The sequence below is a fragment of the Pseudorca crassidens genome, chromosome 9 (genome assembly GCF_039906515.1).
Source record: "Pseudorca crassidens isolate mPseCra1 chromosome 9, mPseCra1.hap1, whole genome shotgun sequence".
Classification (NCBI taxonomy): Eukaryota; Metazoa; Chordata; class Mammalia; order Artiodactyla; family Delphinidae; genus Pseudorca; species Pseudorca crassidens.
Genome location: NC_090304.1, coordinates 38,806,446 through 38,832,098, shown reverse-complemented (window position 1 = coordinate 38,832,098; position 25,653 = coordinate 38,806,446). Strand labels below are relative to the sequence as shown.

Genomic DNA, 25,653 nt, shown 5'->3' with positions numbered 1-25,653 from the left:
GATAAGTTATCCTAAGAGTATCACATAATAAGTCATCAGGAAGTAAATTTATGTTGAAAAGTGTAATCCACCTTAAGATACATTTAAATTCAATGTTGTCACGCAATGAACATTTTTACCTTTCTTCTTGGTTAAAAATTGTGGTTTTTTTAAAACAACTTAACTGTTAACCGTCTTGAAATTTCCTCTTACTTAACTACTAGCCCTTGCTTAACTTACTTAGGTATACCAATATTTTATTTCCTTCCAGACCTTTTTGGGTAAATATTATGTAAATATACCCTATACTTGTCACATGAAATGATTCAATTGCCATTACATCTGTAAAGAAAGTGAATTGAAATAAAGTTTTGAGAAAAGGAAACTGAAATTTAGGAAATGGAAATTGGATGGGGGAAGAACCTAAAGATTCAGTGAATCTTTTAAGAATATTAGAAGGAATATAAGGAGCAAATTAAGACATTTAGCATTTTTAGTCACCTGACTGAAAACGTCTTATTTGCTGAATACTATTTTAATGCCTTAAAAGTTTTTCAATTAACAGAAAGGATCATGCTGCATGTTGCTTTGTAAGCAGCTTTTTTCAAATTGCAATTGTTTACTTAATAGGCTGCCTTCCACACGAGATTGAAAACTCTGTGAGGGTAGGGACCATGTCTATCTCACTTACCTTTGTATCCAGCATAATGGCTGGAATATAGTGAGTACTTAGTAAATATTTGTTAAATTAATAAATAGCATACAACAGATTAAAGAAAACGTACTTCAATTCAGTCTTAAATTTAAAAGGAATAGGAGTAAAAGAGGAGGGTTGGGGGAGGGAGAAAGAGATGGATGAGGGAGGAAGAAGAGAAACAAAAGGAAAGAGAGACAAACTAGTTTCAGTTTTTTGTACTCTTCACACTTCTCACCCATGACCATGCTTTTTAATCACTTCCAGGGTTTTTCTCCTTACAAACAAGCAAAACATGAAACTCTTGAGAAACACACACATACATACACACCCCAAGTAAACTTAATCTGGATAATTACTGGTACGAATCAGTAGTTGAGAAATGTGCCTCTGTTTATGAATGGGAATTTTGATTTGGTGGAGACAGGGAAGGAGAGTTAAACTTATTTTTAGGACTTGGACATTTAGGGAAATTATTTTGTATCTACTGCATGTTAGGAGAGGCTTAAGAACTCTGCTTTTTTTTTTTTTTTAATTTTGGCTGTGCTGGGTCTTGTGGTGCATGGGCTTCTCTCTCTTTGTGGCACACAGGGTTAGTTGCCCCGTGGCATATAGGATCTTAGTTCCCCCACCAGGAATTGAATCTGTGTCCCCTGCATTGGAAGGCAGATTCTTAACCACTGGACCACCAGGGAAGTCCCAAGAACTCTGCTTATTTTGTAATTTTTCTTGAGGCTCTAATGCCTTTGGGATCAGTGCTTTCCATGCTGTCTTCTTTTTTTTAATTTATTTTTTGGCTGTGTTGTGTCTTTGCTGTGCACGTGCTTTCTCTAGTTGCGGTGAGTGGGGGCTACTCTTCCTTGTGTTGCGCAGGTTTCTCATTGCGGTGGCTTTTCTTGTTGTGGAGCACGGGCTATAGGCACGCGGGCTTCAGTAGTTGTGGTGCATGGGTTCAGTAGTTGTGGCTCGCAGGCTCAGTAGTCATGCAGCAGGGGCTTAGTTGCTCTGCGGCATGTGGGATCTTCCCGGACCAGGGCTCGAACCCATGTCCCCTTCATTGGCAGGTGGATTCTTAACCACTGCACCACCAGGGAAATCCCTCCATGCTGTCTTGAGATCACTGCCTGATTTAGAATTTCATATTATCCTACTTCAGAGCGTTAATTTTCAGTCTATCCTGGTTTGGATCAGTCTGCTGTGTCAGCCAGCTAGTTTGGCCCAATATTTCCTCTTTAGGACTCTGTTCTTATGGAAGAAGAGAGTGATAAAAGAAAGGAGAAGGCCATTCTTACTAACCTGATAGTGGAAGAGAAGTAAATTATTCTCCCTTTCTTTCCATTGCCTCTCCTTATCATTCATCTCTCCTTCTTTTGTATGGACATTTGTATATTATTGGGTTAATGAAAATCTGTAAACCTATCTCTGATACATTTGACATTATCTTGGTATTTAAAGACATCTTTGTATCGTTACTTTTCTACCTAATGAGCTAGAAAAATTTTCATTTCTTTTGTTATAACAGTTAACATTTATTGAGGGCTTATTAAGGAGTAAATGTTTTAATTAGCTTTAGACTTCAGTAAGTTAATTGTCCTAATTATTTCTAGAATAAACAGTAAAAGATTAGAAACTAATAGAAGGGAAAAATGTATTTTAAAAATTCCTCATCAATCAAAAACAAAATTTTAAAAAACACGCAAGAAAGGAGAGGAGATAAATATTAAAGAGGCAGGATAAATAGAAAGCCGAAAAGAAGATGGTGTTTCATCAACTCTAAGACTCCATTGATATTAAGACACCAGTTTATACTATATAGAACACATACTGCCAGTTAAATTATTACACTGTGCTTTATCACTTATAATTTCATTTTGTGTTTACTGAAAGTGCTTTTTTTTTTTTGAAAGTGCTTTTTAAGATTCATTTAAACATATAGATTTTTCTCACATCACTTTTGCAGATACATAAAGAAATTACAAGTTAAATAAATTGGTTAAGGTATTCCTAAGGCTTTTTCACATTCATAGTCTGAGTCTTTTGAAATGCTTCCTTGATTCAGAATTGTGAATGTTTGTGTTTTCCCACACGACATTGTTCTCTCTACTATGAAGAGTGAGGGTAATTTTATTCTGGGAATTTCTTTAAGACCATTTGCCTGGAATTTTCTTCCAAGCCTCTGACATTCATTTTGCAAGCTTTGATGCCAGTGCTTTTCAAAAGATGACAATGGAAAGTTGTCAGATCCATCTTCTTTCCTCAACCTCTCCTTCAGTTGTTTATTGACTAAAATGTTGAGGGGTTATATTTTGTCTAGACATGGCATCAGGAATAACATCAAGTTGTGATACCTTTCCAGCAACCTATTCTTTTTTTTTTTTTTTTTGCGGTACGCGGGCCTCTCACTGGTGTGGCCTCTCCCGTTGTGGAGCACAGGCTCCGGACGCGCAGGCTCAGCGGCCATGGCTCACGCGCCCAGCCGCTCCACGGCATGTGGGATCCTCCCGGACCGGGGCACGAACCTGTGCCCCCTGCATCAGCAGGCGGACTCTCAACCACTGCGCCACCAGGGAAGCCCCCAGATTATTTTTAAAACAATCCCAGGCATCATGTATGCAGCCTCAGAATGCATCAAGAACTAAACTCATACCCTTGGCAGACCACGAAAGGCTCTTGAACATTCAAACCAGATTTATCTAGCCTTCCTTTAACTCAGCCATAATCCCTCTTTTGCATACACAGTAACGTTTTTGGGAAATGCTTTTGTAGTTTAAAATTTAATATGGCAGCAACTTTTGGCCATAGGTGCTTATGCTAGTGTTTCAGTGATATGCTATTCCCTATGTAACCCATTCTCAGGATATCAATCTCTTTAGTACCTTTAGCATTAGTATATCATTTTGAGGCCTGTGAAGAACATCAGGATTTTTTCAGCATTTCCTATTGACTAAATTCAGCTTTGTTTCTTCGTCAGATTACATGGAAATTATGCAGCTTCTGTTTAGTCTTGATAGAAGTCTCTGACAAATTAACATTTGCCTTAACGATTCATGAATCCATCAAATCAGCCTCATGTTCTATAATTTTTTTTTTATTTGTTGGAGGCATTGTCAGTTTCTACTGCCTTCATTTGCGTTGTTTGGCTGCTCATAGATAATCTTGTTGCATCTCAAAATGTAAGGCAGCTTTGTCTATTTGTTGGTATCTTCCTGTCTAAAGTCAGGTGAAGCACTTAAATGTTCTTTTACAAGAAAATGTAAAGTTGCTGTTATTCCTTTAACATCAAATATTTGCTTCACTAATATCAGCTGCTTCATTTCTATGTTTACAAAATATTTTTTTTTTTGGCTGCGAGGCTTGCGGTATATCTCATTCCCCGACCAGGGATTGAACCTGGGCCACGGCATTGAAAGCCCAGAATCCTAACCACTAGGCAACCAGGGAATTCCCCAGAATAGCTTTTCATTTCAATGCCAAATCACAATTGAATCCTTTTGAAGATATTTTAAATGGCAATTAAATTCAATTTGTGAAGTACCCAAAATGCAAAAACTCAGTCTGAAGTGATGGAAGTAGGAATAGCTATAATAAAGTTCATGCATGTGCAGGCAGTAAAGATTATGTTGCTATTGCCACTTAGTCAACCACATTTTAATATTCCATTAACTGAAAAACACTCTGATTTCTGAGATATTAAACTGAGGAATTAAGTACAATGTCAGTAATTTGATTAAATATAAACAGAAAAAATACTCTAGTTGGAAAGATTATTAGGCTGAATTTAAAAAAAACGTATGAACTGCTATGTTTAAAATGGATAACCAACAAGGAGCTACTGTATAGCACAGGGAACTCTGCTCAATGTTATGGGGCAGCCTGGATGCGAGGGGAGTTTGGGGGAGAATGGATATACATGCATATGTATGGCTGGGTCCCTTTGCTGTGCACCTGAAACTATCACAAAATTGTTAATCGGCTATACTCCAATATAAAATAAAAAGTTAAAAAAATAAAAATATGAGCTAGGAAGATTTCATCCTTATCAAGTGTACTTCAAAATAACCAAAAAAACCCAAAATATGACACTTATTTTTTATATATAACTGGTCTTTATCATACAAATAAAAGAAAATTTATTAGAGAATGGAAAAAATAAATAAAATAAAGTGTGTGAGAATGTGTGTGTGTGTGTTTGTGTGTATCTACACACTAATCAAAAGAGAACTGGTTTACCTATATTACTGTCAGAATAGACCTTAAGGCAAATTGGGGTATAAAGGTCACTCAAATGTGAAAAAGATTAAACCCACCAGAAACCTAGAAAATCTTAAATTTGTGTACATTTTTTTTTGCAGTACGCGGGCCTCTCACTGTTGTGGCCTCTCCTGTTGCGGAGCACAGGCTCCGGACGCGCAGGCTCAGCGGCCATGGCTCACGGGCCCAGCCGCTCCGTGGCATGTGGGATCTTCCCGGACCGGGGCACGAACCCGTGTCCCCTGCATCGGCAGGCAGACTCTCAACCACTGCGCCACCAGGGAAGCCCAAATTTGTGTACATTTTATAACATAGCCTCAAAATATTCAAATGAAAATGGACAGAATTATAAGGAAAAACAGATAAATCCAAAATTAAAGTGCAAGATTTTCACTTTTCTAGTATGATAGGACAAACAGACAAAAATCATTAAGAATGTAAAAATTGGATAATTATGAAAATTTATAGAGCATGGCTAGTTCTAAAACCTCTTTACTTTTGTAGGTAAATGATATTTGTAAATTGTATTTGTTCCTTTTTTAATGTTCGCATTTTATTTTATAAGCTCAGATTTTTTGCTCTATTTTTCATTACTTTAAAAAAAAGTTGTCATATGATTCATATATCATAAAATTCACTCTTTTTAAAGTGTACAGTGTCTCACACTCTGTATGGGAAGTGTGAAACATTCCTGGCTTTACTTCATTCTTATTTTATCTAGATAGGAACTTTCTTTGGTAGTTGATTTTTGTATTCTTTGTATCCCAGCACCCAGATCTTCTATTTGATCTACCAAGGTAATTTTCAGCTGGCTGAATAAGCAATGTTTGGTTTAAAGACATTTATAAATCATATAATTTAATTTCTTACAATTGGTGTGAGTACAAACAATTTTAGTAGTATTTCTGATAAGGTAACAGAAAAGATCTACACATTATTCAAAAGAATAAGCTGATAATAGAATCTAAGAGCTTAAAGAATACTGAAGTCTAGTTAAAGTCTCTTTAAAAAAATTCATTATTTAAAAAAATGAGGAAGCAGGGAAAGTTAACTGACTGACCTATGACCACATAGCAAGTGAATGGTACAGCTGGAATTAGAATATAAACCTAAGTTTAGTTTTGCCTTACCCTTCTTAGATGTAACATCTGACTTTCATTTCCTTGAGGATCCAAATTTACTTTTCAGATACGCATTCTCTTTGTCTCTCATAGTAGAAGAGGTTTGTGAATAATAGAGCTAAGGAGAGGCAGTATGTCCTCAAATGTTAGCATGCCTCAGAATCACCTATAGGGCTTGTTAAAATAGATTTTGCCCCCCCTCTTCTCTTCCTCACCCTCCTCAAAGATTCTTTGATTTAGAAGATCTGGAGTAAGCCCTGATAATTTGCATTTCTAACAAATTCCCAGGTGGTGCAGATGCTGCTCGTTCAGGGACCACACTTTGAGAACCAGTGCTTAAAAGCAGACATACTCTTTGAAGTCAGTCACTCCCAGGTCCAAACTCTGGATCTACGATTTACTGCTGTGTGACCCAGATCAAGTTTTTTAACTGATATGTTTCAGATTCCTGTACTATAAAATGGGAATAATAATATTTATTTCACAGGGCCTTTATAAGAAATAGATTAGTTAATATAATAAAAAAGTTTGGCATACTGCTTGCTACATAGTAGACACTCAATAGATGGTTTCTATCGTTATTTATAAGCCTGGGACCCAGTGAAATGTTTATGAACCATAAATTCAGTCAGTGTTTTAGAGTAGATGCCCAGAGACTTTCTGTCACTTTGAGATGCTGTCAGGACACAGACACATAGACATATTCATATATACAAACACATTCTTGCTTGACTCTCTTCGTATTTATGGTAGACTTGAAAGAAGAGTGAGAGAGCAGAAGTGACAAATTGGTAAAGAGATTCCACTTCCAAGATTGGATTTATCTATAGTTTATTTTTATTACTCTCAGCTTCTATTGTGTATTGAAGTAAAGGTGGACACTATAAAAAAAAGAGCATATTTCAAGGTATGTGACATAGCTGCCAATTGCTAAGACAGAACTGCTTATTAATGTGTGCGTGTGTTGTATGGTGGGAAAAGGAGAGCCTAAGGGACATCGGAGATGACGCAGGTGGAGGGGAGAAGTCTGTATGAAAGATTCTTTTAATGTATTTTTTTAAAATTTTATTTTATTTTTGGCTGTGTTGTGTCTTCATTGCTGCACAAGGGCTTTCTCTAGTGGCAGCGAGCAGGGGCTACTCTTTGTAGTGGTGCGCAGCCTTCTCATTGTGGTGGCTTCTCTTGTTGCTCTAGGCATGCTGGCTTCAGTAGTTGCGACACACAGGCTCAGTAGTTGTGTCCCGCGGGCTCTAGAGCACAGGCTCAGTAGTTGTGGTGCACAGGCTCAGCCTCTCCGTGGCATGTGGGACCTTCCCAGATCAGGGATTGAACCTGTGTCCCCTGCATTGGCAGGCGGATTCTTAACCACTGCACCACCAGGGAAGTCCTGAAAGATTCTTTTGAACTCTGGATTGACCACATCAAGGGATAATCACAGTTCCTGATGGGATCTGCAAAATGAAGTTATGGAGGTATATCCCTGAGCTGACTTTCTCTGTGTACATTATTATAGAGAGACTATTCAAACCATTTTAGCAATTATTCATTTTCTAACTGTACAGGTACCATGTTAGGGGCTGCGGAGACTTAATTAAGCTCCAGAAGTGTGTGTAGAAGAGATCAAAATTGACTTGAGCAGTTAAGTCATAACTTGGGCCTTTCAACCATGATTACACTTAAAACTTTTACGTTGTTTAATGGTCATTTGGTCAGCCTGTTTACAGTGGCATATGGGACTTGCAAAGGTAAACAAAACTTTCAATTCAGAGTTTTTAAAAAAACAACTAACTTAATATTTTCAAATTAATTTTTTTAAGGGTAAAGGGTATAGCTAATAAATACTTGAAAAGATGCTCAACATCATTAGCCAGTGAAATGCAAATCAAAATCACAGTGAGATACCGCTTCACACCCAGTAGGGTGGCTATAATAAAAAAGATAGACAATAGCACGTGTTGGTTAGTATGTGGAAAAATTAGAATCCTCTTATATTGCTGGTGGTAGTGGAAAAAGGTGCAGCTGCTATGGAAAACAGTTTGGCAGTTCCTCAAAAAATTAAACATGGAGTTATGGAATTGACCTAACAATTCTACTCCTAGGTATACAACCTAAAGAATTCAAAATATGCTAACACAAAAACCTGAACACAAATGTTCGTAGTAGCATTATTCACACTAGCCAAAAAAGTAGAAATAACCCAAATGTCCATCAACTGATGAATTGATAAACAAAATGTGGAATATCCATACAATGGCAAATCTATTCAGCTGTAAAAAAGAATGAAGTGCTGGGACTTCCCTGGTGGCACAGCGATTAAGAATCTGCCTGCCAATGCAGGGACACGGGTTCGATCCCTGGTCCAGGAAGGTCCCACATGCCTCAAAGCAACTAAGCCCGTGTGCCACAACTACTGAGCCCGCGCTCTAGAGCCCACGAGCCACAACTACTGAGCTCATGCGCCACAACTACTGAAGCTTGCACACGCTAGGGCCCGCATGCCGCAACTACTGAGCCTGCATGCTACAATTACTGAAGCCCGCGCGCCTAGAGCCTGTGCTCTGCAACAAGAGAAGCCACTGCAATGAGAAGCCTGCACACCCCAATGAAGAGTAGCCCTCACTCCCCACAACTAGAGAAAGCCTGCACGCAGCAACGAGACCCAATGCAGCCAAAAAAAAAGAATGCGGTGCTGATTCGTGTTACAACATGGTTATACCTTGAAAACAATGCTAAATGAAAAAAGCCGGATACAAAAGGCCACATGTTTTATATGAAATGTCCAGAATAGGCAAATCTATATAGACTGAAAGTAGATTAATGGTTGCCAGAGACTGAGAGAATAGGGGGAGTGGGGAGTGACTACTAATTGGTATGGGGTTTCTTTTTAGAGTGATGAAAATATTCTAAAATTGGATAATGGTGATAATTGCACAGCCTTGTGAATATACTAAAAACCACTGAATTGTACAATTGAAAAGGGTAAGTTTTATAGCATGTAAATTGTATCTCAAAAGAGCAAAAATAAAACACGTACCCACAGCGGGCATGAAGCATGAATGAGAAGTAAACTTTGTTGTCATAAAAAATAATTGTGGGAAGAGGAGGTAATTCATGGTTAGGAAAAGATTCTGTGGAGAAACAAACTATCTTTCTATTAGAGATTCATAATGCAGAGTAGCCAATCTGAAGTTCTGAAAGTCTTATGAAGGTGGAAACTTATTTAGCTTCATTGAGCCAGTATCTCCCAAACATTTCATTATAAAAACCATTTATTCACGGCAATCATGTTGAACTAGTGTCCTAGAGAAGAGTGAATCTTGGCCTTGAGCATACGTATATAGGTGGATCACCTGGATTGTTTGTTAAAACAGATTCTGGGTCCCCACCCCAGAGATTCTGATTTCAGAGGTCTTGGCTGCAGGCTGAGAATTTGCATTTCTGACAAGCTCCCAGATGATTTTATCCTTCAGGTTTGAGAACTAAACTTTGAGTAGCATCTTTATAGAATAGTCAAATCCTGTACCTTAAATGGGTGAATTTTATGGCATGTGAATTATATCTCAATAAAGATGCTAAAAAGTTTGATATACTAGAAATAGCACTAAAATGTGGATTCTAGTGATTTTGTTAATGCAAGACAATGCTCTATGAGTGATTTGTTTCCATTAAAAATTTCTTCATCCATAAAATGAGTCACTGTTCTATGTATTACGTAGGGTTGTGATGAAAATGAGGCAATGTACTCTTCCAAATTGTGTTCTGTAGATAAAAACATGTTACTTAAAAAAAAAAAGTCCATGGCCAGCTAAGTTTGGGAGTCTCTAAATTAATAATGCATATTCCAGATTGATGGTCAGACCATTATTTTTGACTTGGATCCTAATATCACTCTCTCTATATAAAATCAATTAAGTATGACCTTTTTATTCATTCTAATTCTTGTAGTAGGTCCTCTGGAGCTACAAAGATCCTTATGAAGTAGAAGCTGAATGAGCAAGGTTTGAATAATATTGCGGGACCAGCAGTATTTGTTCCTCTTTTGCTTCAATGCTGTTACACCCTGCTTGATATTTTATTGACCTATTTATCTGAAAAATTATTGGCCAAACAGAATTTTAACATAAGACTATTGGCTATGGTAAAATAATGTCTAGGAAAGTTAAGAGAATACTTGTAGCCAGTTATTTGTCTCTTTTAATCAATTTATGTTCATAGAGCAACTTATTTTCAAAATTCGATTGAAGCTAATTTAAATATTATATCCAGAAATAATTTTGGCTCTTTAGTATTTTAATAGAGAAAAAAATAAATAGTTTTCCCTTCTCTCTTTTTTTTAAAAAAACTATTTATTTATTTGGTTGTGCCAGGTCTTAGTTGCGGCTGGCGGGCTCCTAGTTGCAGCTCGCCAGCTCCTTAGTTGCAGCATGTGGACTCCTTAGTTGCAGCATGTGAACTTTTAGTTGCGGCATACATGTGGGATCTAGTTCCTTGACCAGGGATCAAACCCGGGCCCCCTGCATTGGGAGCATGTAGTCTTAACCACTGTGCCACCAGGGAAGTCCCCCTTCTCCCTTTCTTAAACTTGGACTATTTATTTTAAAAAAAATTGAGTCCCTCATTACTGTCTTTATCTGAAGCTTTTATAATTAACCAAATGTTTTCTTATATTATATAGCAGTTTAAACTTTAAAATTTTGTTTACTTGTCATTTCAATTTTAGCTGAAAAGCATTTCTTTCCTGATTTTCTTTAGTGATCTATTTTAAGCATTATTTTTGATGTTATAATCTATTTTTAACCCCTTTCCTAGAATTCTTTTGTTGAATTAAACTTCCTGAAATTAAATATATTATTAATGTGGCATTGGGAATGCATGTATATATAGTTTGAAAACGTCTTTTCAGAACCTTAATATAATTGTACCTTTATTTCAGATGATGTGGAGGACCATCCTACTACAATACTGTTTTCTCTTGGTTACATGTATACTTACTGCTCTTGAAGCTGTGCCTATAGACATAGACAAGACAAAAGTAGAAAATGCTCAACCTGTGGACAGTGCAAAGATAGAACCACCAGTAAGTGAATGCTAAAGATAACCTTGTGGGAAGAATTTTAACTAAAATATTGCTAAGAATTTATTACTTATAAAATTGGACATTTAGGAACTATTTCTGAAATAGCAGTAAAAAGAGTATTGGATAAGCATATGTTCTTTAATATCAGACAAAGTTTTTTTAATGTAGTTATATTAGATATATATATCTAATTAGTATATTAGTGTATAGAAGAATTAATCATAATATATTTCCAATGTAGAGATAACCAACCAAGAAAACGTACTATATTCAGAGAAGAGACAGATAACAATGAGGAGAGACAGGCGACAAGGGGGTAAAACCAATTAGTATATTGGTTAAGTATTCACTGTCTAAGCCATGTAGAAAATCTACCTTTATGTAAGAGTAAAACATGACGTTGGTCCTGATACAACTCTCTTCATTTGAGAAATACAGCTTTTAACTTTGGCTGCCCAAACTATCAAAGTAGGTATGTCTCAATGCCATTTTGCTAGACGTTTTTTATTTTGTTTGTTTGTTTTTTTAGGATTGAAATCTTTAGATACAGGAAAGGAAAAACTTTCAGAAGAGTTACTGTTTGTTTCTTAATTTGAAGGATACTGGACTTTATTATGATGAATACCTCAAGCAAGTGATTGATGTGCTGGAAACAGATAATCATTTCAGAGAAAAGCTCCAGAAAGCAGACATAGAGGAAATAAAGGTAAATGTAATTAAATAATTATTTAACAAACACTTGAGCATGCCAGACACTGAGCTAAGTATTGGGATTACAAAGATAAGACTCGGGACTTCCCTGGTGGCACAGTGGTTAAGAATCCACCTGCCAGTGCAGGGGACACAGGTTCGAGCCCTGGTCTGGGAAGATCCTACATGCCACGGAGCAACTAAGCCCATTTGCCACAACTACTGAGCCTGTGCTCGAGAGCCCGTGAGCCACAACTACTGAGCCCGCATGCCACAACTACTGAAGCCCACGCACCTAGAGCCCGTCCTCCGCAGCAAGAGAAGTCACTGCAATGAGAAGCCTGTGCACTGCAAGGAAGAGTAGCCCCCGCTTGCTGCACCTAGAGAAAGCCCGCGCATAGCAATGAAGAGCCAACGCAACCAAAAATAAAAAAATAAATAATTAAAACAAACAAACAAAACACAAAGACTCATTCTTAGCCCTTAAAGAACCCTCAGGGGAGACTAACATCCAGAAAAAGATTACTAAGATAAATATACGCTGAGTGTATAATACATTTTGGAGATACAGAGGATGGACACCTAATTCAGTAGGAAGCAGTGGGGGAAGGTGGGAAGTCTTTCTTCCTGGTAGAGATTATGCCTGTGCTTAAATATGCGGCTGAGAAAAGCAGAAAGACTGGGAGACGTGCTAGGCCAAGGTACAAGGGAACAGAGACAGGAATATATAGGAACCTGGAAGGAGTAACTGTTGCTGGAACCTGGCCTGGGAAGTGGAGGCCATGACTGGCCAAAAGATGAGGTTGGAAAGAGTCATGGGCTAGATGACAGAGGGCCTTGTACATCATGGTAAGGGGCTTGAATCATGATGTGAGGACAGCCGGAAGCTATTCAAAGGTTTAGCACACGTTTAGTTCTGGTGTTTTAATCAGGTCCAGATTAATAGAAGACGTAACGGGCCATATCTTATCTCAATAGGGGAGGTTTAATTATTTGTCTCTGTCCTAAGAACCCTATTTATTTGACATTATCCTAGCCCTAGACATCTCCTTAGTATTCACAATAAAGAAAGAAGGTTGTAAAAACCAAGATCTGACGTGAGAGATTCTTTTAAAGCCCACCCTTGAAGGGTAGTGAATCCACTTAGTTGGGTTTATCTTAGAGTCAGCAGTAAAAAAAATTCCAATGATTTAATTTTAAACTTTCAGTTATAACTCTCAAGATAATTTTATTGGTTTGCTTATGTTATTTTAGTTTATCTGTTTTTAACTTTCGTAAAAAGTTATCTTACCTGGAACTTTGTTTGAAGGAAAATTTCTGAATCAAACATCCTTATTTTAGTCTCTGTCCCTGGTCTGGGCCCCTGTGAAAGTCTGACCCACATTAGGTTGTGGCCACTATCAGAACCTGTGTGTGGCTTTTATTTATTTTAATTTATTATTTTTTTTAAATAAATTTATTTATTTATTATTTATTTTTGGCTGTGTTGGGTCTTCGTTGCTGCACATGGGCTTTCTCTAGTTGCCGTGAGTGGGGGCTGCTCTTCGTTGAGATGTGTGGGCTTTACATTGTGGTGGCTTCTCTTGCTGCAGAGCATGGGCTCTAGGCGCTCGGGCTTCAGTAGTTGTGGCACTCAAGCTCAATAGTTATGGCTCACGGGCTCTAGAGCTCAGGCTCAGTAGCTGTGGCGCACGGCCTTAGTTGCTCTGTGGCACGTGGGATCTTCCCAGACCAGAGCTCAAACCCATGTCCCCTGCATTGGCAGGTGGATTCTTAACCACTGCACCACGAGGGAAATCCCTGTGTGTGGCTTTTAGTTCACAGCTGTCCTCTTGGAGGCTGTGAATTTTTCTGGGAGAATGGTAACAGCCTTATGCCAATAATTCCCTTGAATTATCTTTATTTTATTTTATTTTATTTTTTTGAATTATCTTTTTTTTTTTTTTTGGTGGTACGCGGGCCTCTCACAGCTGTGGCCTCTCCCGTTGCGGAGCACAGGCTCCGGACGCGCAGCCTCAGCGGCCATGGCTCACGGGCCTAGCCACTCCGCAGCATGTGGGATCTTCCTGGACCAGGGCACGAACCCGTGTCCCCTGCATCGGCAGGCGGACTCTCAACCACTGCGCCACCAGGGAAGCCCTGAATTATCTTTTTTTAATTGAAGTATATTTGACATACAGTATTATATTAGTTTCATATGTACAACATCGTGATTTGACTTTTGTATACATTGTGAAATGATCACCACAATAAGTCTAGTAACCATCTGTCACCATACAAAGTTAATACAGTATTATTGACCTCATGCTGTACATTACATCCCCATGACTTATTTATTTTATACCTGGAAGTTTGTACCTCTTGATCCCCTTCACCCATTTCACTCCTTCCCCAACCTCCCTCCACTCTGGCAACCACCAATTTGTTCTCTGTATCTATGAATCTGTTTTTTGTTTGGTTTAGTTGGTTTGTTTGTTCTGTTTTTTTAGATTCCACATATGTCATGCGGTATTTGTCTTTCTCTGACTTATTTCACTTAGTATGATATCTACAGTCCCCTGAATTGTTTTGAGAATAATCTCTTGTTTCCTTGAAAAATTCATTTGAGCTGTGGAACTAATTTCCTGGGATGAATGATATTTAATGTAGAACTTTCAATGTCTCTTATTTACTTCAGTTAGGACTAAGAGCGTTATTTGGGGGCTAACAGACAGTGTGGGTAATGGGAGTTACTATATAGAGATAATCAGGGAAAAGAAAACAACAAGCTTGCCTTCTTCGGTATAGGAGAATACTTTTATAACTGTCTTCCTTTCACAGTCAATTCCTATTCCCTATAGGCTTGCGTGGGGGGAGACAAAATGAAGTAAGTTAAACAGTTGTTTAATGAAAAAGAAATTGAGTAAAAATAGACAATAAAAATCAAGCCGACAGAATCATTACAAACAGCTGAGCAAAGCCTCCTGTCTCCGGAAAAACTGGAAAAAAAAGTTAGAAGTTGTCCTTTGTTGTCAGCTAAGCATTTTGAAAGGAGAATCATACTATGTTTCTTCACTTACCAAACATTGCTAACTGGGAAGATTATGGCTTCACCCACACCACTTCCCTGAATGTACTTTTGTGAAGGATATCAGTTGACTTCCTTATTTTTTTTTTAATTAAAATATATATATATATATTTATTTATTTGACTGTACCGGGTCTTATTTGCGACATGCGGGATCTTTAGTTGCAGCATGCGGGACCTAGTTCCCTGACCAGAGATCAAACCCAGGTCCCACGCACTGGGAGCATGGAGTCTTAACCACTGGACCACTAGGGAAGTACCTGTCAGTGATTTCTTAATTGCCAGATCTAGTGAGCACCTTTTATTCCTCTTCTTACTGGACTCCTTTATTTTATCTCAGTGGTTCTCAGATTTTAAATTGTTAAAACAGATTTCTGGGCCCCATCTCCTGACTTTCTGATTCAGTAAGTCTAGGGCCTCCATATCTAAAGTTCCCAGGTGATGCTGATGCTTCCACTTTGGGACCACACTTGAGAACTATTGTTTTATCTAATAATAATGACCATTCTCTCCTTGAAATGTACTACTCTTTTTGCTTCTGTAACAGCATATTCTCTTAGCTCTCCTCCCTCTCTGAACATTCTTTCTTGGTCTTGCTTGAGGCGTTTCTTTTCCTTCCCTTCCTCCCCCTTGACTCAGTCCTGAAGGGTCTGTGTGCCTGATTGCTAGTTAGACTTGCAGTTTCTGATTGAAAATGCATTTTTAAACAAGAGAAGGTAAACCACTAGCTATTTTGTCTCTTAAATTTTGGAACATTTATAGAATTACTCATCTATGAAAAAATGTAATCAAAGGAGACAACCTAAAAAAGATGAATTTTGAAAAGTTGTTTATATATGGAATGACTAAAGCTTAAGGAGGCCACATTACTTAAAAAAAAACTATTGAAATATAATTCACATACCATAAAACTTGCCCCTTTAATGTATACAATTCAGTGGTTTTATTATATGTACAGAGTCATGTAACCATCACCACTATCTAATTTTAGAACAATTTTATTTCCCCCCAGAAGGAACCCTGTACCCATTAAGCAATCACTCCCCCTTTCCTTTCTCTCCTCAGCCCCTGGCAACCATTAATCTACTTTCATTATCTGTGCATTTGCCTATTCTAGACATTTCATATAAATGGAATCATACAAAATTTGGCCTTTTGTGCCTGGCTTCTTTGACTTAGCATAATGTTTTCAATGTTCATCATGTTGTAGCATGTATTGGTGTATTCATTCCTTTTAATGGCTGAATAATATTCCACTGTATGGATATTCCATATTTTATCAATTCATCAGTTGATGGACATTTGGGTTATATCTACTTTTTTGGCTCGTATGAATAATGCTGCTATGAACATTCATATTTAAGACTTTATGTGAGAACTTCCCTGGTGGCGCAGTTGTTAAGAATTCTCCTGCTAATGCAGGGGACATGGGTTCGAGCCCTGGTCCGGGAAGATCCCACATGCTGCGGAGCACCTAAGCCCGTGTGCCACGACTACTGAGTCTGTGCTCTGGAACCAGTGAGCCACAACTACTGAGCCTGGGTGCCACAACTACTGAAGCCCACGCACCTAGAGCCCGTGCTCCACAACAAGAAAAGCCACCGCAGTGAGAAGCTTGCGCACTGCAACAAAGAGTAACCCCCGCTCACTGCAACTAGAGAAAGCCCGAGTGCAGCAACGAAGACCCAATGCAGCCAAAAATAAAATATAAATAAATAAATAAATATTTAAAAAAAGACTTTATGTGAATATATGTTTCAACTCTTTAGGTATATACCTAGGAATGGAATTGCAGGGTGATATGGTAACTGTGGGTTTAACTTTTTGAGGAACTGCCAAAATTGTTTTCCAAAGTGGCTGCACCATTTTGTAATTTAAGTTACTTCTTGAGTTTCTTCTTTGCGCTTTAATTATGCTTTTCTAAATTATATGGTTTTTAGACATCTTGATTTTAGAGTTACAAACTGAATATCTTCTGAAAGAAATGCTGTTTGTAATGTCAAATTTATCTAAAATAGTCAAAAGTATCACTACTTTATTATAACCCTATTTTTAATATATTGTGTCTTATCTAAAAATGCAATGGAATAGATAAAATTAATTTATTATTTTTGTTAACAGAGTGGGAGGCTAAGCAAAGAACTGGATTTAGTAAGTCACCATGTGAGGACAAAACTTGATGAACTGAAAAGGCAAGAAGTGGCAAGATTAAGAATGCTGATTAAAGCTAAATTGGATTCCCTTCAAGGTAAGTGCTAAAGAAAAGGCAGGAAAATTCCAATATTTGGTTGTTAAGGTCAGTTTACAGACCATGTTCCTATAGTCAACATTTAATGTTATTATTGATTTGGCTTCTCTTATTTTTTTAAATTTATTTATTTATTATTTATTTATGTATTTAGGCTGCACCAGGTCTTAGTTGCGGCACTCGGGATCTTCATTGCGACATGCGGACTTCTTAGTTGCGGCATGTATGTGGGATCTAGTTCCCTGACCAGGGATCAAACCCAGGCCCCCTGCATTGGGAGCATGGAGTCTTACCCATTGGGCCACCAGGGAAGTCCCACCTTCTCTTAATTTTTAAAATTTAATTTTTTGAATAGGTTATATATTCATGTCATTCAAAAATCAAAATGATTAGCCTTAAATAATTATATCAGTAAAAAGGAAGAATGAAAAATAATGAATTAAGCCACTGATTTAAAAGAGGAAAAATAACATCAAAGCAAACCAAAAGAAAGTAGAGAGAGAAAATCTAATGAGAACAATTTCCATAGATGAAATAGAACAATCGTCAGAGCTAGCTCCACAGAAACACCAGGTTCAGATAGTGCCAAAGGGAATTCCACCAAACCATTAAAGATCAGATTGTCAGTGCTATTTAAAGTATTCCAGAGCATAGATTAAGAAGGAAGCTTCCACACTCTTATTATGTGTTGATGCCAAAGCCAAAAATTATTGGACATTAAAAGAATATTCTATCATAGCAAGTGGATTTATTTCAGGAATGCGAGATTAACTTAATTTTAGGAAATCTAATGCTGTAAATTATCATATGAATAGATATAAGAAGAAAGAAAGTTTTGGTGTGACAAGAGAAATTGTAAAGTCAAAGGACAAATAATGAATCAGAATAAATCTTTGAAATTTGTATTTTTTTTAAATTAAGACAATTTTTTTAGTGCAATATAAGGTTCAAAGCAAGATTGAGGGTAAACGCAAAAAAAAAAAAAGGACACGTGTTTAGGGCTTCCCTGGTGGCACAGTGGTTGAGAGTCTGCCTGCCGATGCAGGGGACATGGGTTCGTGCCCCAGTTTGGGAAGATCCCACAAGCCGCGGAGCGGCTGGGCCCGTGAGCCATGGCTGCTGAGCCTGCGCGTGCAGAGTCTGTGCTCCTCAATGGGAGAGGCCACCACAGTGAGAGGCCCGCGTACCGCAAAAAAAAAAAAAAAAAAAAAAGATTGAGGGTAAGGTACAGAGATTTCCCATACACCCCTGTCCCCAAACGTTCATAGCCTCCCCCAATACCAACATCTCCCAACAGTGTGGTACATTTGTTACAATTGATGAACCTACACTGACACATCATAATTACCCCAAATCCATAGTTTATATTAGAGTTCACTCTTGGTGTTGTACATTCTATGGGTTTAGGCAAATTTATAATGACATGTATCAACTGTTATAGTATCATACAGAGTAGTTTCACTGCCTTAAAAATCCTCTGTGCTCTGCCTATTCATCTTTCTATATTCTTTTAATTTTAGACTATGAGAAGATTAAATAGCTATGAAGCAGTTTTTGAAATGTGAAGATATCTTAAAGAAAGTAATCTCATTGTTCATATGATCATCTCCATATATTCAGAGAAGGCATTTGACAAAAATTAACACCCCTTCGTAATTTTAAAAAAGTAATAAAATAGTAATCAATAGATACTTCTGTAACATGATCAGATATGTCCAACTCAGCTACACATTGGGGAAACACAAATATATTTTCTCACTAAAATCAGAAACAAAACAATGATGCTCACTGTCACCACTACTAATTAATATTGTTTTGGAGGTACTAGCCAAAGGAATTATACAAATGAAAAAATTGGAGGTAAAATAATCGGAAAGTAGGGGATAAAACCATCTCTATTTGCAGGTAATATAATTATTCACTTGGAAAACCCAAAGAACTTGTCTGAAAAACTTAGTATATACAAAAGTAAAATTCAGCAAGGTAAACAATATACAGAAATCAGTGTTTTTCATATGTACAAACAACAGCCAGTTAGGAGATATAATGGAAGAAAAGACTCCATTTATGATACCAACAAAGATAAAACACCCAGAATAAACCTATTAAGAAATGTGCAAAACTTTCAGATAAAAACTTTAAAGTGCTCCTGAAGAACACGAAAGTAGATTTGAAAAAAGGGGAAGACATAACATCTTTTTGATACAAAGACTCAACATTATGAACATGTCAGTTCTTCTTAGGTTAATTTACAAATTTAACATGATCCAAATAAAAAGATGTACTTTTTTCCCCTGGCACTAGCCAAGTTAATTTTAAAGTTCATATGAGAAGGGAAATGAGCAAGAAAAGCGATGTGCCTATGAAGAAGAACAAAGAAGAAGGACTAGATATATTAGATATTAAAATATATCACTAAGCCTCAGACATTAGAACTCTATGGTTTTGTCATGTAAGTAGAAAGACCAGTGGAACAAAATAGAAATTCCAGAAATAAAATTAAATACATATGGAATTAGTTTGAATTAAAGGTGGTATCTCATTATTAGTGAGATAAAGATTAAAAAAAAAAAAAGTAGTCTTAATAGAGTTGGATAGCCATTTGGAAAAAGGTAGTTAGATTTATATCTCATATACATCAGAATAAGTGCTTATATAAATCAAAGATTTAAGTGTAGAAAATAAAACCATAAAAGCAACAGTTGACAGCATAAGTGAATTCCTTTATTGTCTTGGAATGGCCTTTCTAATTATGAATCAAAATCCAAGGGCCAGCTTTGGCAAGTGGGAGACCCTTCAGGCTGGCTCCTGTGTCCTTGTAACGTGCCCCCATAGGTTGGTTATCTGGGTGGTTCATTGTCATCAGTAAATATCTGAATACTTACTAAGGGTGGAATAGCAGTTCTTAAACTTCAGATTGCATAAAAATCACCTTAGGGAGCTAGTTAAAAATGCAGATTACTGGATCTCACCTCCAGATACTCTGATTCTAGGGATGAGTAATCTGCATTTTATCTTTTTAAAATAGTTATTTATTAATTTTTATTTTGGCTGTGCCGGGTCTTAGTTGTGGCATGCGGGCTTCTTAGTTGCTGCATGCAAACTCTTAGTTGTAGCATACATGCAGGATCTAATTCCCCGACCGGGAATCAAACCTGGGCCCCTGCATTGGGAGCACGGAGTCTTACCCAGTGGACCACCAGGGAAGTTCCTGCATTTTAAACATGTACCTCTGGTCAATGGATCATATTGGAGAAATTGTGTAGAGCAGTAAACTCTCTGCTGGTGAATAGACTTAGAAAACAAGTACCAAATACTCTTTATCCTGAAACTAAGGATATCAATGAGAGGTAAATTAACTCATACCATCCTACTTCAGCTGGTCAGACACACAAGGTAATTCCATCCTTGAAGCCAGGCCTAAGGTGGTTTGAGATTTCTTTGCCCTTAGACAACTTCCATCCCCTTAATCTTGGCAACATTTTCTTTATTCCAAGACAGCGGCTGAATTTCATTATCTAAAGTAAACTGTTTTATATGCTTAGAAAAGTTATGAGTATTTTCTCATTGATTCAAAATTTATGAATTAAAATTTCTGATAATTTGAAGGAGGGCTTAAAGCGTCTTAATTTTGCAGGGTGTGTGTGTAATTTTTAAAGTAGGCAATACATTCACATGGTTTAAAAAAACAAAGTGTAAGGGGCTTCCCTGGTGACGCAGTGGTTGAGAGTCCACCTGCCGATGCAGGGGACACCGGTTTGTGCCCCAGTCCTGGAAGATCCCACATGCCGCGGAGCGGCTGGGCCCGTGAGCCATGGCCGCTGAGGCTGCGAGTCCGGAGCCTGCGCTCCGCAATGGGAGAGGCCACAACAGTGAGGGGCCCGCGTACCACAAAAAAAAAGAAAAAAAAAAAAGTGTAAGAAAGTATATAGCAAAAAGTTCCATGATATTTTTGTACTTTATCAGTTCCCACTGCCCCTAATACCATCCTCCTGAGTTTCTTTACTCACATATAAACAAATACAAATAAAAGTTCTTATTTTTCCTCTCTTTTATACAAAAGATACATGCAATACACGTTTGTAGCTTGTATTTTTCCTTTACGAATATATTTTGGAGATCTTTCTGTATTAGTACATAGAGACCATCATTTTTTTTAGCAACTGCGCAGATTTCCATTGTATAGGTATACCATAATTTATTTACCAGACCCCTGTTGATAGGTATTTGGGTTATTTCTAGTGAACACTCATGTACACATACCACTATGTATCCATGTAAGATTATCTGTAGGATAAGTTCCCCACAATGAAACTGTTAAACCAAAGGATATATGTATTTGTAATTTTGGTAGATACTGCCAACCTCCACAGAGGGTGAACAATACCCATTCCCACCAGCAATAATTTCTCACAGCCTTGCTAATTATAAGTATCATCAAACTTTAGGAGTTTTGCCACTCTGTTAGATGGTATAATTGTGCAGGTTTAATATGTATTTCTCTTATTTTGAGTGAGGCTAAGTGTCTTTTCATGTATTTCAGTGATGGGTCGTATCCGTTAGGGCTAGGTTTTGTAACAGAGCTTTTCTTCATAAGTAAAACTTCTAGTACAGGGCCATACTGAGAATTCAGTGAAAGCTTAGTTGAACTAAATTCAGCTGTTTCTTACTTTCTGGCATAACAATATGTTCCAGGCTCATCTTGTACTTTATACCCTGCCCTAGCCCTGGAATTAGCCATTTCTCTGAGGATTCCTGGTTCTTAATTTTAGTGCGAAATGATGTTGCAGACCAAGAGATGGCACTAGGTGTGCTCAGTACTCCTGGGATATATTTTCTTCTTGACACTTCCATAGGACAGAGATAGGAAATACATGCATGTCCATACACATATGCATGTACACACACATATATAAATATATATTCATACACATGCATATATGTGTACACATTATATATGTATGTTTAGAAATAATAAGTTCACACAGTTAGCACTAATTCCCATCCCTTTCCCCAAGTTTCTTACCTGCCTTCCATCATTTTCATGTTTGTATGTTCTTTTTTCCTAAGTGAGAATCCTGACTTCTAACAAATCAACACATGTACATATTTTGCTCAGTTCTATAATACAACTGAAATCGTCCAGAATTGCTTCACTCATTCAACTACAATACACTATAGCTTTTTTTTTTTTTTAAGTTCTTTACAAAGAAAACTGTTGATGTTTCTTTAAAAATCAGTCATAATCAGGGACTTCCCTGACGGTCCAGTGGTTAAGACTCTGTGCTTCCAGTGTAGGGGGCGAGGGTTCGATCCCTGGTGGAGGAACTAAGATCCCATATGTTGTACTGTGCAGCCAAAAAAAAAAGTCATAATCAATTGAATTTACTGAATTAGATTTTTATTGTTCCATAAAGGATTAATTGGAGCAGCATAAAAATAGTTCCTTCATATAAATTTTAGAGCAATTCTTTTTAGAAATTCTTCTTAGGACTTCCCTGGTGGTCCAGTGGGTAAGACTCTGTGCTCCCAATGCAGGGGGCCCGGGTTCGATCCCTGGTCGGGAAACTAGATCCTGCATGCATGCTGCAGCTAAGAAGTCCGCATGCCTCAACTAAGTAGTCCGCATGCCACAACTAAGAAGCCCACATGCTGCAAGTAAGCATCCACATGCCGCAACTAAGAAGTCCACATGCTGCAAATAAAAGATCCCACATGCTGCAATTAAGACCCGGTGCAGCCAAAAGAAAAAAAAATTCTTATAAAAAAAAAAGAGGGCCTCCCTGGTGGCACAGTGGTTGAGAGTCTGCCTGCCGATGCGGGGGACACGGGTTCGTGCCCCGGTCCGGGGAGATCCCATGTGCCGCGGAGCAGCTGGGCCCGTGAGCCATGGCCGCTGGGCCTGTGCATCCGGAGCCTGTGGTCCACAACGGGAGAGGCCACAACAGTGAGAGGCCCACATACAGCAAAAAAAACCAAAAAAAAAACAAAAAAAAAAAAGAAAGAAATTCTTCTTAGACCTTTGGTGAGGGTAGTATATTAGAGTTTAATTAAAAGTACGAAATTTGGTACTTTTACAATAATGAAAAAGTTTTTACTGTAAATTATACTGGAAAAGATAGCTAACTAGTCTTTCTTGAAATAACATTAAAATGTACACATTAAATTGTATTCCATTCTAGATTCAAGGGCATTACCTTTGACTAGAATAACAATATGTACAATACTCTAAAAGGAAATACGAACTTTTAAATCTAAAACTTTGAATTTTCTTATAAAATCCTATAGGAATTAATATGAATGCTTATTCTTATGTATTATTTATATTAATGTTTCTAGCTTCTAATAAGTTATTGTTTACAGTTTTCTCTTTTTCTTTCAGATACAGGCATAGACCACCATGCTCTTCTAAAACAATTTGATCATCTAAATCACCTGAATCCTGAGAAGTTTGAATCTACAGATTTAGATATGCTAATCAAAGCGGTGAGACTCATTTCAAAATGTGTTGTCTTTGTTGTGCCTTTGAGGTTTTGTAATTTGACAAGTAAATTCCATGACGTGGTAGTATAACTTTTACATACTCTCTAGAATATCTTTAAAGGGAGGTAGCTTAACCCTTATTAGTATAGATAATAATGTGGACATACAGGTCTGTAATCCCTTGCCAACAATTCCAAAATACTATAAAAATGGAAACCTGGCTTAAATTATAGTAAGGCTATTTATAGGTTTTATTTAGCTTACTTAGTGTATTTATAGATTTTGATAAGGAAGTACTAATCTGTTTGATTACAAACTCTTCTGGGGTGTTAAATGATATGGCATATATGCCGTATGTCTTTTCTAAAATCTAGAAAATTCTTAAACACATCCTGCCTCAGGGATTTTAGATTGTAATTTGTAGACCTCTCGTGTTGTACTGTATGAAGTTAGCAAATTAGATGTTCTAGCCTGGGTGTTACTAGATTTAGTTAAGTCGTTAGGAACTGTTCTAGTTCTCTATACTGTACAGATTTGATACAGTCCCTTCCTTTTTCTTCTTTTTAAAATAAATTTATATATTACTTGCTTATAAGGAACTTCCTAAAGTTGAAACTAGCTTTGAACTTTTAGTTTCTTTGAATGCCTACATCTCTGAGAGTGATAATGACTAAAATAGAAGGGTAAAATTTAAAACAGAAGTCAAATATGTTTTGGCCCTCCTATGCTACCTTCTGTTAGAGAGTATGCTATATGCAAGAAAGCCTTTATTTATATTTTTCAAGCACATCTTCTTATTTAATTTAAAAATTGCATTATAGGCTACAAGTGATCTGGAACACTATGATAAAGCTCGACATGAAGAATTTAAAAAATATGAAATGATGAAAGAACATGAAAGGAGAGAATATTTAAAAACACTTAATGAAGAAAAGAGAAAAGAAGAAGAATCTAAATTTGAGGAAATGAAGAGAAAGCATGAAAGTCATCCCAAAGTTAATCATCCAGTAAGGATTATGACTTTGTAAAACCATAGTTAGATGAAGATACTTCTCTGTGCCAGATAGTAGAATTTTATAAGTTATTAGTACTTAAAATCTTGATTCTTAATTCTGCAAAGTTTTTCAATTTTATATTTTATTTTGAGCCTATATACATAGATTATAGTTTGTCTTGAGTGGTTTTTTTTAAATTGATTCACAGGGAAGCAAAGATCAACTAAAAGAAGTGTGGGAAGAGACTGATGGATTGGATCCTAATGACTTTGACCCCAAGACATTTTTCAAATTACATGGTAACAGATTTGATACAATATTAATATTTATATCTTTTGTTTGAAAAATTATAGATGCTTTACTCTTAATCGACTTCTGCCAAGGTTTGCTAATCGAGTCCTATTGATAGTAAACATTTAGAGTTTTCCTCTAGGGTAGTATAGTAGTCTTTATTGCTGGTCTGCAGTATAAAATATTTTAGGTCAGTAGCTATGTCTTTATACTTGCTTTTATTTTTGAGTCATTTTATGACTTATTACAAGTTTCTCTGTAAAATGAAGGCATTTCTGTGACTAGCTAGGTTATATCTAATGGACTTTATGCTGTAATATTAAAATTTACTTTTAGTCTTATAGCATATTGCTTCACTTTATATTTTGGTTAATATATATATTTTTCTAAATAACAATGTTGAATTATGAATAAGTAGTGAATTGTTATCAGTTGGACTGATCTGAGGCTTCATAAGAAAGAAGGATACCTTTTTCTGTAGCATGTTGATGCTTCGTGTTAAGTAATACTTTTGCAAACCATTAGTAATTAGTTGTATTTTAACTATCAATTTTCTAAGGCATTAAAATCAGTTTTTGCATTTGTAACTTTTAAACTTTAGATGTCAATAGTGATGGCTTCCTAGATGAACAAGAATTAGAAGCCCTATTTACTAAAGAGGTAAATGAGTTCATTAAGTATTCAGTGGTTTTGCTCTGTCTTTTTTCCTTCTATTATCTTCCTTTCTTTTATGTTGGTTTTAAATTTTTCTTTTTAG

The 25,653-nt window shown here is 36.9% G+C and overlaps 1 protein-coding gene across 7 annotated transcripts in view; it reads left to right on the top strand.

Moving 5' to 3' along the window:
• Nucleotides 1-25,653, top strand: part of NUCB2 (nucleobindin 2) — a 45,357-nt gene that overhangs the window by 6,364 nt on the left and 13,340 nt on the right. For all 7 annotated transcript variants that reach the window (XM_067749738.1, XM_067749743.1, XM_067749740.1 and 4 more), the window contains exons 3-9: nucleotides 10,979-11,122; nucleotides 11,721-11,828; nucleotides 17,001-17,127; nucleotides 23,510-23,613; nucleotides 24,432-24,617; nucleotides 24,814-24,904; nucleotides 25,498-25,556. In XM_067749738.1, coding sequence (XP_067605839.1) covers nucleotides 10,979-11,122; nucleotides 11,721-11,828; nucleotides 17,001-17,127; nucleotides 23,510-23,613; nucleotides 24,432-24,617; nucleotides 24,814-24,904; nucleotides 25,498-25,556 — 819 coding nt within the window. The remainder of the gene's footprint in view (nucleotides 1-10,978; nucleotides 11,123-11,720; nucleotides 11,829-17,000; nucleotides 17,128-23,509; nucleotides 23,614-24,431; nucleotides 24,618-24,813; nucleotides 24,905-25,497; nucleotides 25,557-25,653) is intronic.